At 42.1% G+C, this 13752-nt stretch overlaps 2 protein-coding genes across 3 annotated transcripts in view; one reads left to right on the top strand and one right to left on the bottom strand.

The window, feature by feature from the left end:
* The window catches only part of DMGDH (dimethylglycine dehydrogenase), a 78664-nt gene that overhangs the window by 63299 nt on the left and 1613 nt on the right, over nucleotides 1-13752 (bottom strand). For both annotated transcript variants that reach the window (XM_039468943.2, XM_074384367.1), the window contains exon 2: nucleotides 9027-9201. In XM_039468943.2, the coding sequence (XP_039324877.1) occupies nucleotides 9027-9201 (175 nt within the window). The remainder of the gene's footprint in view (nucleotides 1-9026; nucleotides 9202-13752) is intronic.
* On the top strand, nucleotides 2254-3595 carry LOC101050144 (DNA-directed RNA polymerase III subunit RPC9). Its single transcript, XM_003920815.4, is given in 2 exon segments — nucleotides 2254-2389; nucleotides 2392-3595. Coding segments are annotated over 2 exon segments (459 nt in total). The 5' UTR covers nucleotides 2254-2286; the 3' UTR covers nucleotides 2748-3595.

The following is a 13752-nucleotide window of genomic DNA, read 5'->3' as shown; positions in this document are numbered from 1 at the left end:
AATTATTTTGTGATATGTACCATTGATACCTAGTTTACTGAGGGTTTTTAGCATATAGGGCTGTTGAATTTTGTTGAAGGCCTTCTCTGCATCTATTGAGATAATCATGTGGTTTTTGTCTTTAGTTCTGTTTATGTGATGGATTACATTTATAGACTTGAGTATGTTGAACCAGCCTTGCACCCCCGGGATGAAGCCTACTTGATCATGATGAATAAGCTTTTTGATTTGCTGTTGCATTCTGTTTGCCAGTATTTTATTGAAGATTTTTGCATCGTTTTTCATCATGGATATTGGCCTGAAGTTTTCTTTTTTAGTTGTGTCTCTGCCTGGTTTTGGTATTGGGATGATGTTGATCTCATAAAATGAGTTGGGGAGGATTCCCTCTTTTTGTATTGTTTGGAATAGTTTCAGAAGGAATGGTATCAGCTCCTCTTTGTACGTCTGGTAGAATTCAGCTGTAAACCCGTCTGGACCTGGGCTTTTTTTAGTTGGTAGGCTATTGATTCCTGCCTCAACTTCAGCCCTTGTTATTGGTCTATTCAGGGATTCAACTTCTTCCTGGTTTAGTCTTGGGAGAGTGAAAGTGTCCAGGAATGTATCCATTTCTTCCAGATTTACTAGTTTGTGTGCATAGAGTTGTTTGTAGTATTCTCTGATGGTAGTTTGTATTTCTGTGGAATCGGTGGTGATGTCCCCTTTATCATTTTTTATTGCATCTATTTGATTCTTCTCCCTTTTCTTTCTTATTAGTCTGGCTAGCAGTCTATTTTGTTGATCCTTTCAAAAAGCCAGTTTCTGGATTTGTTGATTTTTTGAAGTTTTTGTGTGTCTCTATCTCCTTCAGTTCTTCTCTGATCTTAGTTATTTCTTGTCTTCTGCTAGCTTTTGAGTTTTTTTGATCTTGCACCTCTAACTCTTTCCATTTTGATGATAGGGTGTCAACTTTAGACGTTTCCTTGCTCCTTATGTGGGCATTTATTGGCTATGAATTTCCTTCTAGACATTGCTTTAAATGTGTCCCAGAGATTCTGGTATGTTGTGACTTCGTTCTTGTTGGTTTCAAAGAACATCTTTATTTCTGCCTTCATTTCATTCTTTATCCAGTCTACATTCAGGAGCCAGTTGTTCATTTTCCATGAAGTTTTGCAGTTTTAAGTTAGTTTCTTAATCCTTAGTTCTAATTTGATTGCACTGTGGCCTGAGAGATTGCTATGATTTCCATTCTTTTGCATTTGCTGAGGAGTGATTTACTTCAAATTATATGGTCGATTTTAGAGTAAGTGTGATGTGGTGCTGAGAAGAATGTATATTCTGTGGATTTGGGATGGAGAGTACTGTAAACATCTATTAAGTTTGTTTGGTCCAGATCTGCATTCAAGTCCTGGAATTCCATGTTAATTTTCTGTCTTATTGATCTGTCTAATATTGACAGTGGAGTGTTAAAGTCTCCCACTATTATTGCGCGGGAGTCTAAGTCTCTTTGTACGTCATTAAGGACTTGCTTTATGTATCTGGGTGTTCCTGTATTGGGTGCATATATATTTAGAATAGTTACCTCTTCTTGTTGTATTGATCCTTTTACTATTATGTAATGCCCTTCTTTGTCTCTTTTGATTTTTGTTGGTTTAAAGTCCGTTTTTTTTCAGAGACTAGAATTGCCACCCCTGCTTTTTTTTTTTTTAATATTGCTCTCCATTTTCTTGGTAAATCTTCTTCCACCCCTTTATTTTGATTCTATGTGTGTCTTTGCACATGTGGTTGGTCTCCTAAATACAGCACACCAATGGTTCTTGGCTTTTTATCCAATTTACCAGTCTGTGTCTTTTGATTGGGGCATTTCGTCCATTCACATTTAACGTTAATATTGTTATCTGTGAATTTGGTCCTGCTATTTTATTACTGGTTGGTTGTTTTGCCCTTTGGTTGGCATAATTTCTTCATTGTGTCATTGGTCTTTACTATTTGGTTCTTTTTTGCAGTGGCTGGTACTAGTTTTTCCTTTCTGCGTTTAGTGCTTCCTTCAGGAGCTCTTGTAGGGCAGGTCTGGTAGTGACAAAATCTCTCAGTAATTGCTTATCTGTAAAGGATTTCATTTCTCCATCACTTATGAAGCTTAGTTTGGCTGTATATGAAATTCAGGGTTGAAAGTTCTTTTCTTAAGAATGTTGATGGCAATCCCGGCGTGCACCGCAAAGCGTGGAGCTGGCTGTTTGGCGGCGGTGGCGGCCGCGGCGGGCCAGCTGTGGCCTGTGCGGTTCCTTGTCCGCTGTCCGCCGGGGGGCGATGAGGCGGGACGTCATGGAAGTGAAGGATGCTAATTCTGCACTTCTCAGTAACTACGAGGTGTTTCAGTTACTAACTGATCTGAAAGAGCAGTGTAAAGGAAGTGAAAGAATAAACACAGCTCTGGGCAACAGAACTTGAACACTATCACCTATGAAACATTAAAATACATATCAAAAACACCATGCAGGCACCAGAGTCCTGACATTGTCAGAGAATTTCTCACAGCAATGAAAAGCCACAAGTTGACCAAAGCTGAGAAGCTCCAGCTGCTGAACCGCAGGCCTGTGACTGCCGTAGAGATCCAGCTGATGGTGGAAGAGAGTGAAGAGCGGCTCACAGAGGAGCAGATTGAAGCTCTTCTCCACACAGTCACCAGCATTCTGCCTGCGGGGCCAGAGGCTGAGCAGAAGAAGAATACTAACAGCAACGGGGCAATGGATGAAGAGGACCCAGCATAGCGGAGCACAGCTGGCCTCAGCGTTTCATGAAGTTAAAAGGCCCAGCAGCTGTTTCCTGGATGTTCAGAGGGTTGTTTATTTGATTTTACCCTCTATCCCCCCAGCAGGCCTGGCTTTCATGATTAATTGGATACATCACAAAAATAAGCTGAAAAGAAATATTTGTGCCTTGGGGATAAGAAACTCGGTGAAGACAGGCTGAGGCTGTCAGGGCAGAGAGCTAAAGGTGGACACAGCGACCGCGGACTCCTCTGTGCTGGAAAGATTTCCTCCAAGGCCTCCAACCTGGTTGTGGGGAGGTCTCTGCATACAGCGGGGAAAATGCTTGTGTCACCTTTGATGGGCCATGTCCTAATTAGTTTCATCTGCTTTCCTGGGAACTTACTAAGCAGGGGCTCAAAGTGCTGCTGGGAATCTGATTGGAGCCCCAGAGAGTTGCTCTAAGTGAAGAATGAGCCACTGACCTTGGCTCACTTTAGAGGAATTTCCTCGAGAACAACAGAGATAAGGAGAGAACCAGCCTGGCCAGTCATTGAGCAGCCCTAGAGGCCCTTTTCTCTGCTGGTGGGGCTTTCTTTACTGTCTCTCTATTTAGGCTAAATTTTAGGAACCAGATCACTGCAGTTGAAAACAGGCGCCCCAGGCTCAGTGACGGTGGCAGCAGAAACGGTGTTGGTTGCCTTTCCAACTATCCCCTTTCCTGCCCTGGGACAGCAGCCCAGGGCAGGTGCCTTATGTTGAGACCAGGTGATTCTCATCTGGACAACAGGCAAATTGTTTACTCCTTTAAAAAGGACACAACCATGTAGCTCTTTTCACAGACAGAATACGTAAGAACTGAAGGTTGATTAATTATTAACATTTACTGGCTGTTGTAAGGTTGCATCTGTTTCTGGATTTATAATATTAAGATGGCCAGGTGCGGTGGCTCACACCTGTAATCTCAGCACTTTGGGAGGCCGAGGCGGGTGGATCACCTGAGGTCAGGAGTTCGAGACCAGTCTGACCAATGTGGTGAAACCCTGTCTCTATAAAAAATAAATAAATAGCCGGGCGTGGTGGCTCAAGCCTGTAATCCCAGCACTTTGGGAGGCCGAGGCGGGTGGATCACAAGGTCAAGAGATTGAGACCATCCTGGTAAACATGGTGAAACCCCGTCTCTACTAAAAATACAAAAAATTAGCTGGGCATGCGTGCCTGTAATCCCAGCTACTCAGGAGGCTGAGGCAGGAGAATTGCCTGAACCCAGGAGGCGGAGGTTGCGGTGAGCCGAGATTGCGCCATTGCACTCCAGCCTGGGTAACAAGAGCGAAGCTCCATCTCAAAAATAAATAAATAAATAAATAAATAAAATATTAAGATAAAAAAAAAAAGAATGTTGAACCCTACAAGCCCCCACTCTCTTCTGGCTTGTAGGGTTTCTGCCGAGAGATCCACTGTGAGTCTGATGGGCTTTCCTTTGTGGGTGACCCAACCTTTCTCTCTGGCTGCCCTTAGTATTTTTTCCTTCATTCCAACCCTGGTGAACCTGATGATTACGTGCCTTGGGGTTGCTCTTCTAGAGGAGTATCTTTGTGGTGTTCTCTGTATTTCCTGCGTTTGAATGTTGGCCTTCCTTGCTAGGTTGGGGAAGTTCTCCTGGCTGATATCCTGAAGAGTGTTTTCCAGCTTGGATTCATTCTCCCCATCATCTTCTGGTAAACCAATCAGGCATAGATTAGGTCTTTTCACGTGATTTCATATTTCTTGAAGGCTTTGTTCATTTCTTTTCACTCTTTGGTCCCTTTTCTTGCCTTCTCATTTTATTTCATTGAGTTGTTCTTCAATCTCTGATATCCTTTCTTCTACTTGATCTATTTGGCTATTGAAACTTGTGTATGTTTTGTGAAGTTCTTGTGCTGTGTTTTTCAGCTCCATCAAGTTGTTTATATTCTTCTCTAAGCTGCTTATTCTAGTTAGCATTTCATCTAACCTTTTTCAAGGTTTTTAGTTTCTTTGTATTGGGATAGAACATGTAACTCAGAGAAGTTTGTTATTACCCACCTTCTGAAGCCTGCTTCTGTCAATTCATCAAATTAGTTCTCCAACCTGCTTTGTTCCCTTGCTGGTGAAGAATTGTGATCTCCTGGTGGGGGAGAGACCTTCTGGTTTTTGATGGTTTCATTCTTCTTGCACTGGTTTCTTCCCATCTCGTTGGATTTATATAGTTTTGATCTCAGGTAGCTGCTTGAGGAGGCGGTCTTTCCTTTGTCTGCCTGCAGAGGTGCTGCTGGGCTGCCGCAGATTCAGTGGAGCTGCTGCGTCTTTCATTTACTCAGGAAAATTAGGCCGGCTTCTGCAATGAAGGCTTCCCTTCCCCTCGCTGTGCTCATTCCTGGTTGCTCTCTAACTGATGTTCTGGATGTGTAACTCTGGAGTGAGAGTTTTTTAGCCTGCTGGGCTTTGTGCAGGGGCAGAGGGGAACCGTCCTGCCGTTTGGGCTGTTTCATTGCATTCAGTTCCCCTTCTTACTGGGAGGCACGTAGCTCCGTCCCGCTGGCTTTTTGGATTTCTCGGAGTCAGATAGTGCTTCCACCTAGATCTATGCTGACAGCCCCCGGGGCTGGCCAAAGCTGCTGTTCTGCCCTGTTCAGGCGGCTCACTGAGGCTTTTCAGCCCATTGAGGATCTCCTGTTCTGTGGGTTATAGAGGGCTTTGATGAAGCACTGTATCCAAACCGAAGTCCCAGACTGGGAGATCCCCTGTCCTCCGGTCGGTTGCACGCACCTCCTGGGTGGGGCAGTGCCCTGCCTTGCCTCAACTTGCCCTATTCGGTTTATGCCCACTGTCCAACCAGACCCACAAAATGAAACTGGTACCTTGTCTGGAATTGTGGAGATGACTCAGCTTCTGTGTCTCTCTCGCTAGGAGCTGCTTTCCGGAGCTGCCTCTTAATCGGCCATCTTGGGATCTCCCATCCATATTATATTATTTAAAGCACTGTTTTCTATAAAACTAATCACAATGGTGCTATCCTATAGCAGGCAACCTGCGCTATGTCATAGTATACGGAAGACAAGGGAAAGACTGAGGACACCCCCACATGAAGTGCCAACTTCCCACTTAGTCAACCTTGAAATTATACACAACACATCCTCCACATCAAATGTGAGGGTTATTTATAAATATCAGTAAAGCTTAACTTCTTTCTTACATTTGCAGACAAAAACAAATGGAAAAGTTCTTATATCATCTTCCTACACCCCAAATGGATCATCCTGAATCTTTAGTCCTCAGCAACCCAAACATCTACTTTGGTACCATGCCCAGGGGCAGCCCCTTCTCGAGATCCCAAGCTCCAAAACTCCTTCTTACTCCATCTTTTCTTGTTTCCCTGCATCCACATGAAATGCCCTATACTATTGGGAGTATTGTGAGCTGACAAAGCAGTCTTGTTAAAACCTTAGGATTTATGGATTTGTGATTCCATTTAGAAGATTCATTTTGCAGGCTGTGCCTTCCTCTCCAAGCATTTGATTCCTACACTCTCCAGATATTTCCCTCATGGAGCACATATCATGCTTCAGGGAAACGGCCCTTATTTTGATAGTCTGCCCCCCCCTTAGCTGGCTCTGCAACTTTCCTTATTCTCATATCTACTCCACAAATATCTCTGTGTTAAATATTCCTAATATGGCCAGGCTCAGTGGCTCAAGCCTATAATCTCAGCACTTTGGGAGGCTGAAGTGGGAGGATGCCTTGAACTCAGGAGTTTGAGACCAGCCTGGACAATGTAGGGAGACCTTGTCTCTGCAAAAAAATTTTAAAATTAGCACGGTATGGTGGTGTGCACCTGTGGTCCCAGTTACAGGTGCTGATGTAGGAGCATTGCTTGAGCCCTGTAGGTTGAGGCTGCAGTGAGTCATGATCGCGCCACTGCATTCCAGCCTGGGTGACAGAGTGAGACCCTGTCTCAAAACACAAACAAAAAACAAACAACAACAACAACAACAACAACAACAACAAACCACCTAATATGTTTGTATTTCTTCATGCTGCTGCTCAGAGGGAGGCCTCTTTGACTTGCAAAAAAACCCTAGAGCGGTGGCTCATGCCTGTAATCCCAGCACTTTGGGAGGCTGAGGCGGGTAGATCATGAGGTCAAGAGATTGAGACCATCCTGGCCAACATGGTGAAACCCTGTCTCTACTAAAAATACAAAAATTAGCTGGGCGTTTGTCATGTGCCTGTAGTCCCAGCTACTTGGGAGGCTGAGGTGGAAGAATCGCTTGAACCCAGGAGGCAGAGGTTGCAGTGAGCCGAGACTGCGCCACTGTGCTCCAGCCTGGCAACAGAGCAAGACTCCGTCTCAAAAAACAAAAAAACAAAAACCCTAGAATCAACTTCCTAAGACAACTCTCTTTTATTCCATGGGGGCCAAATAACCTGGCTTCCAATATCTGATTCCAACTTGAACTCACACAGCATGGATCCTCATTCTGTAAACCACAGCCTAATACCTTGTGTGCAAAGCAGGATAATGCCTTTCCCCACTCACTTTGATATATTTTTAAGAAAAATTATTTTGCATAGTTAACTTTTAGATTAAGGGTATGTTGCTTTTTATTCATGGGACATCTAAGAAATAAAATCCCAATAAATCCTGTATCTTATTCTAAAATGCAGGCCAGGCCAGTTGCAATAGCTCATGCCTGTACTTCTAAAGTCTTGGGAGGCTGAGACTGGAGGATCATTCAAGACCAGGAGTTCAAGACCAACCTGGGCAACATAGTGAGACTCCCATTTCTAAAAACATTGAGAAAATATCTGGGCATGGTAGCATGCACCTATATAGTCCTAGCTACTTGGGAGGATTGCTTGAGCCCAGGAGTTTGTGCTTACAGTGAGCTATGATCGTACCACTGCACTCCAGCCTGGGCAACAGAGAGACACCCTGTCTCAAAAAATAATGATAATAATCATACTAATAAAATACAATGCAGGGCACATTAAATCAGTATATAAGTGAGCAAATAAGTCATTCAAACATTAAAGTGTATGCACTAAGTAACAATTCAGAAGTGGTGAGAGGGTGTAAGCCCTCCCTCGAAGGATATTTCCACTTGCCTAAATTCCCCTACTACTAAATGCTCCTTCCTAAATTGCCTCAATGCCCCTGGCTCATTGCTCCCTGGTCTCTGTTGGCAGGTCACTCTTTGAAACATCCTCCCTAGCACCTCCTTCTCCTCCTCCTCCATCCTGTTGCACCCTGGACTGTATTTTACTTTTCTTCATGGTGATTACTCTCTAGCACTGATGGGTGTTTTCTGTCTGTCCCACCAGAATGTGAGCTCCACAAGGGCAAGAACTTTGGGTTTATGTCTGGGCAGCACTCTCCTCCAGATTCAGCTGGTAGCAGGCAACCCTTTTCATGTTAGACTCTATCCTGTGCTTTGAGCACATGCTAGATGTCAAAAAGCCCCTTAAAGCAGGGCTCCCTCTTGTTATCTGTTCTCAGCAGAGGAAAGCTAATGATGAATTGGGTTGATAAGCAGGGGCTAATGCTGCCCAAAAGAAAACTGCACCAGCAGTCATAAAAACTTCCTCTTCCATCCTTAGCTGATGTCAGAAATCCATGGTTTGACAATGTGACAGCAGTATCAATAATGGCGCAGCCCTGAAAGAATTATGCATACCATGAAGTAAACAACACTGACTTGGCCTTGTGCCTTATGTAACGCAAAACCTGGGCCACACATTTTCAGTCCTCATATTCAAGTCCTCAGGGAGTCAAGCTATCATCTCACAGCATAAAATTAAAACCATAAGTAAATAAAAGGACCACCAAATGCAAGTGAGGGGAGTATAGCTAAGGATCCTGGGCCCATATCCAGGCTCACCCAGAGAGTATCCTTCCATACAAAAGCTAACATATATTATTCAACACCATGTGTTTAATAACTTTATACATGTTAACTCAATCTTCATCACAATCCTATTAGGTAAGTACTATTAATATTCATATTAAGACTTCAGAAAATGGAAAGTTACATAACTTGCCAAAAGTCACAAGGGTAGAAACTTGCAGAGCCAGGATTTGAATCCAGAAGCCATATGTTCAAGATAAAAACATCATAAATATTGGTCGTCATCTGGAAGTACACCAGTTAAACTACAACTGCACTTCCAACTCTATTGAAAGCTCTAAAGAGCTCACAGTTGGGAGTTGTGAATGAGAAGGAAGTGGACTACACTCATGCACAATCCCACGCTTAGGACAGTTTGGGGTGCTTCACTTACTGCATGCCAGGTAGATCCAGCCGTGAGCTCTGATTTCTCCAGCAGGACCACATCTTTCATCCCCGCTTTGGCCAGGTGGTAAGCCAGACTCACACCAACACAGCCACCTCCAATTATCACTGTTTCTCCTCTGTCTTTCCATTGTGTTTCTGCAGATAAGGGTGGTTTTTCCTCTCTAGAATAGATAAAGTTAAAATGGGGAGTTTACTCGGTGATGGTAGTTATATTTTTGGCACTTCCCCTTACCGGTTTCTCTAAAACTTAACACCCACTGACTGAGATTTGCATGATACTGATTTAATAATTTGGAATGTCTAAACTGTGACTTAGGCAACCTGGTTGAGGAGGGGTATTTGAGCCCCATTCCATATAATGATTCTGGTCCACTGAAGCTACTATAGCCAAAGAAATAAGCAGTAGCTTCTTTTTTTCAAAGACTCTAGAGAATAGGTAGGGTTTGGTGGCTTACACCTGTAATCCCAGCACTTTGGGAGGCCAAGGTGGGAAGATTGCTTGAGCCTAGGAGTTCAAGATGACCCTGGGCAACATGATAAAACCCCATCTCTATAAAAATACAAAAATTAGCCAGGTGTGGTGGTACATGCCTATAGTCTCAGCTAATTGGGAGGCTGAGGTAAGAGGATTGCTTGAGCCCAGGAGGTTAAGTTGAGACTGCAGTGAGCCATGATTGTGTGACTACACTCAAATCTGTCCAAAAAAAATATATAATAATAATAATATAATAATAATAATAAAGATTTAAAATAGTACACCTATCTGGGTACTTTACCATGAATGGAGCTTGTAGGACTGGAAGTGGCTCTAGATGAGCCTGAGTAAGTGGGAGTGAATGTGAAGGCCTAGGAGATACTGTACACTACTGTAGACTTTATAAACATTGAATGCTTAGGTTACACCAAGTTTATTTTAAAATATATTTTTCTTTTTTCAATAATAAGTTAACAGCCTGCTATAACTCTGTTAACTTTATAAACTTTTTAAATGTTTTTTGACTTTTGTAATAACACAGTTTAAAACACAAACTCGCTCTGCAGAAATATGTTCTTTCTTTATATCCTTATTCTGGAAGCTTTTTTCTGTTAAAATATCTTCTTTTTTTTAAGTTTCCAATTTTTTTTTCAAGATAGCATCTCACTCTGTTGCCCAGCCTAGAGTACAGTGGCTCGATCTTAGCTCACTGCAACCTTTGCCTACCCGGTTCAAGCGATTCTTCTGCCTCAGCCTTCCAGGTAGCTGTGATTACAGGTGCACACCACCACACCCAGCTAATGTTTCTGTTTTTAGTAGAGACAGGGTTTCACCATGTTGGCCGGACTGGTCTCAAATTTCTGACCTCAAGTGATCCTCCTTCCTTTGTCTCCCGAAGTGCTGGGATTACAGGCATGAGCCACTGCACCCAGCCTCAAACTTTCTTATTAAAAACTAAGACATGGCTGGGCCCAGTGACGCACTGTAATCCCAGCACTTTGGGAGGCCAAGGCAGGTGGATCATGAGGTCAAGACATAGAGACCATCCTGGCCAACATGATGAAACCCCATCTCTGCTGAAAATACAAAAATTAGCTGGGCATGGTGGTGCACGCCTGTAGTCCCAGATACTCAGGAGGCTGAAGCAGGAGAATCACTTGAACACTGGAGGCAGAGGTTGCAGTGAGCCGAGATTGCAGTACTGCACTCCAGCCTGGGTGACAGAGTGAGGCTTCAACAATAACAACAACAAAAAAAAACAAACAAAAAAAAAACTAAGACACAAACACATACATTAGCCGAGGCATACACAGGGTCAGGATCATCACTATCACTGTCTTCACATCTCTACATCTTATCCCATTGGAAGATCTTCAGGGGCAATAATGTATACACAGCTGTCATCTCTTTTTTTTTTTGGAGACAGGGTCTCATTCCATCACCCAGGCTGGAGTGTAGTGGTGTCATCTCTGTAAGTTCTGCCTTCCAGGTTGAAACTATTTTCATGCCTTAGCCTCCTGAGTAGCTGGCATTACAGACATGTACCACCAAGCCTAGTTAATTTTTGTATTTTTAGTACAGATGGGGTTTCACCATGTTGGCCAGGCTGGTCTTGCACTCCTGGCCTCAAGTGATCTGCCTGCCTTGGCCTCCCAGAGTGCTGGGATTACCAGTGTGAGCCACCGGGCCCTGCCATAGCTGTCATCTCTTAATGATAACAATGCCTTCTTCTGGAATATCTCCTGAAGGACCTGTCTGAGCCTATTTTACTGTTAACATCTTATTTTATAAGTAGAAGGAGTATACTCTAAAATAATGATTAAGAGTATAGTGTAGTAAATACATAAACCAGTAGCACAGTCATTTATTATCATTGTCAAGCATTATGTACTGTACATAATCGCATGTGCTATACCTTTATGTGACTGGCAGCACAGTGGGTTTGTTTAACCAGCATCGCTACAAACACATGAACCATGTGTTGCATATGACATTATGACAGCTATGATATCACTAGGTGAAAGGAATTTTTCAGCTCCATTATAATATTATGGGACAACCATTGTACATGTGGTCCATCATTGACCGAAACATCATTATGAGGCACATGACTATACATATATTATAATATGCATATTATATGTGCATACAAATTTTAGAGTAAACTGCAGGTATCATACCCAGTTACTTCTAAATATTCTTGTGCTAGTTTTATAAGAAAAAGGACATTCTCTTACATAACGACAGTACAGTTCTCAAAGTCAAGGAAGTTAACATTGATATACTATCATCTAATCTATAGTCCATATTTAAATTTAATAAATTACCCCAATAATGTATTTATAGCTACTTTTTTTCTAGGCAGGGATCAAATCCAGGATTCTGCCTCTTTAATCCCCTTTAATTTAGAATAATTCCTAATACTTCCTTTGCGTTTTATGACCTTGACATTTTCTAAGAGTACTAGCCAGTTATTTTATAGAACACTTCTTTTGTTTGTTTGCTTGAGACAGAGTCTCACTCTGTTACCCAGGCTGGAGTGCAGTGGTGCAATCTCAGCTCACTGCAACCCCTGCCTCCCAGGTTCAAGCTTCTCCTGCCTCAGCCTCCTGAGTAACTGAGACTATAGGTGTGTACCACCATGCCCAGCTAGTTTTTGTATTTTTAGTAGAGATGGGGTTTCCCTACATTGGCCAGGCTGGAACTCGTGACCTTATGAGCCACCCACCTTGGCCTCCCAAATTGCTGGGGAGGGATGAGCCACCATGCCCAGCCAGAACACTTCTTACTGTGAATTTGTCTGGTGTTTCCTCACGATGAGACTTGTGTTATGCATTTTTGGCAAAAACATCATGAAAGCGATGCTGACTCCTTCCCAGTACATATGATGAAGAAGCATATGATGTTGGTTTGTCCCGATATTGGTGTTGTTTCTATCTGATGACTTGCTTAAGGTGGTGTCTGTCGGATTTATCCAGTAAAGCTACCATTGTTTCCTTTGTATAAGTAATAATGTAAAGTCTTACTCTGAGACCATGTAAATATACTGATCTTTATCAAACTTCTACTGAGTGGCTTTAACATCTATTGATATTTCCTAACTCCATTATTCCTATTATATTTAATAGTTGGCATTCTACAGTAAGGAAGTACTTTTCTTTCACTCTTGTTTATTTGCTTGTTGTTTATATCAATATAAATTTATGGATATTTATTGTTTTCAGTGGAAACAATCCATTACTAGTCATCATTTATTTTAATGCCAAATTGTCCTATATTTCGCTGGTAGGAGGTTCTTTAAGTTGACTCCTGCATGCTTTTGTGGCTATATGATTATTAGGGCATGTCTTTATTTTCTGGTGCCACAACATGTTTCAGTACTTTTGTTCAACCAGTCTTTAAATGACTGTTAATGTTTGTTTGTGAGCTGTGTAAGAAAAAAATATTGTACATATGACCCAACTACTTTGGACAGAAATCCATTTTTAAATAGACTGGGCATATATTGTATTTTAGTTGAAACCATTATAGTGGTGACAAAAAAAATAATCTTAAAGGTTCTTTTTGTATGTGTTCAAAAGAAAGAATTATTTCTTTTAGGACGGTGGTCAGGTGAAAGGACAACAACAAAAGAGAACTTAAGATAAAAAAAAAAAATCTGGGTTTGAGTCCCCATTCCAATTAAATAGCTATTTTAGAGAAATTTTCACAGGGGTCTCAAAGTTTTCTCATTTGCAAAATGGAGCTGTGAACATTCTGTTTGGCAACAGATGATAAAGCATTATCAAATATATAGTATTTCCTCTGCCCAGCATGCCATAACAGGTTTCAGATTAGGTACAGTGTTTTTGATTATGTGAATTACTGTCTTAAAATCCATCTGAATGTAGTTGAGGATGGTCATAAAGGTATTTGTAATAAAAGTTAGGATCCATGCAAAAAACCCAGGTCAGCTGTCTTCTATACTAGAAATGACAAGCACAACTTGACTGTGTGCTTGTTCAAGTGCTTTCCAAAATAAAACATTTTCTGATAGTTTGAAATTGAGTATATAAAGAATATGCAATTGAAATAAAATAATTCAAATTTTGAGTATGTTTGTTTTTGTTTGCGAGATGGAGTCTCTGTCGCCCAGGCTGGAGTGCAGTGATGCAATCTTGGCTCTCACTGCAGTCTCTGCCTCCTGGGTTGAAGCGATTCTCCCACCTCAGCCTCCCAAGCAGCTGGGACTACATGT

This window comes from Saimiri boliviensis, chromosome 1, assembly GCF_048565385.1.
Source record: "Saimiri boliviensis isolate mSaiBol1 chromosome 1, mSaiBol1.pri, whole genome shotgun sequence".
NCBI classification, from domain to species: Eukaryota; Metazoa; Chordata; class Mammalia; order Primates; family Cebidae; genus Saimiri; species Saimiri boliviensis.
The sequence above is the reverse complement of the archived record's forward strand: the minus strand, read 5'-3'. Positions and strand labels throughout refer to the sequence as shown.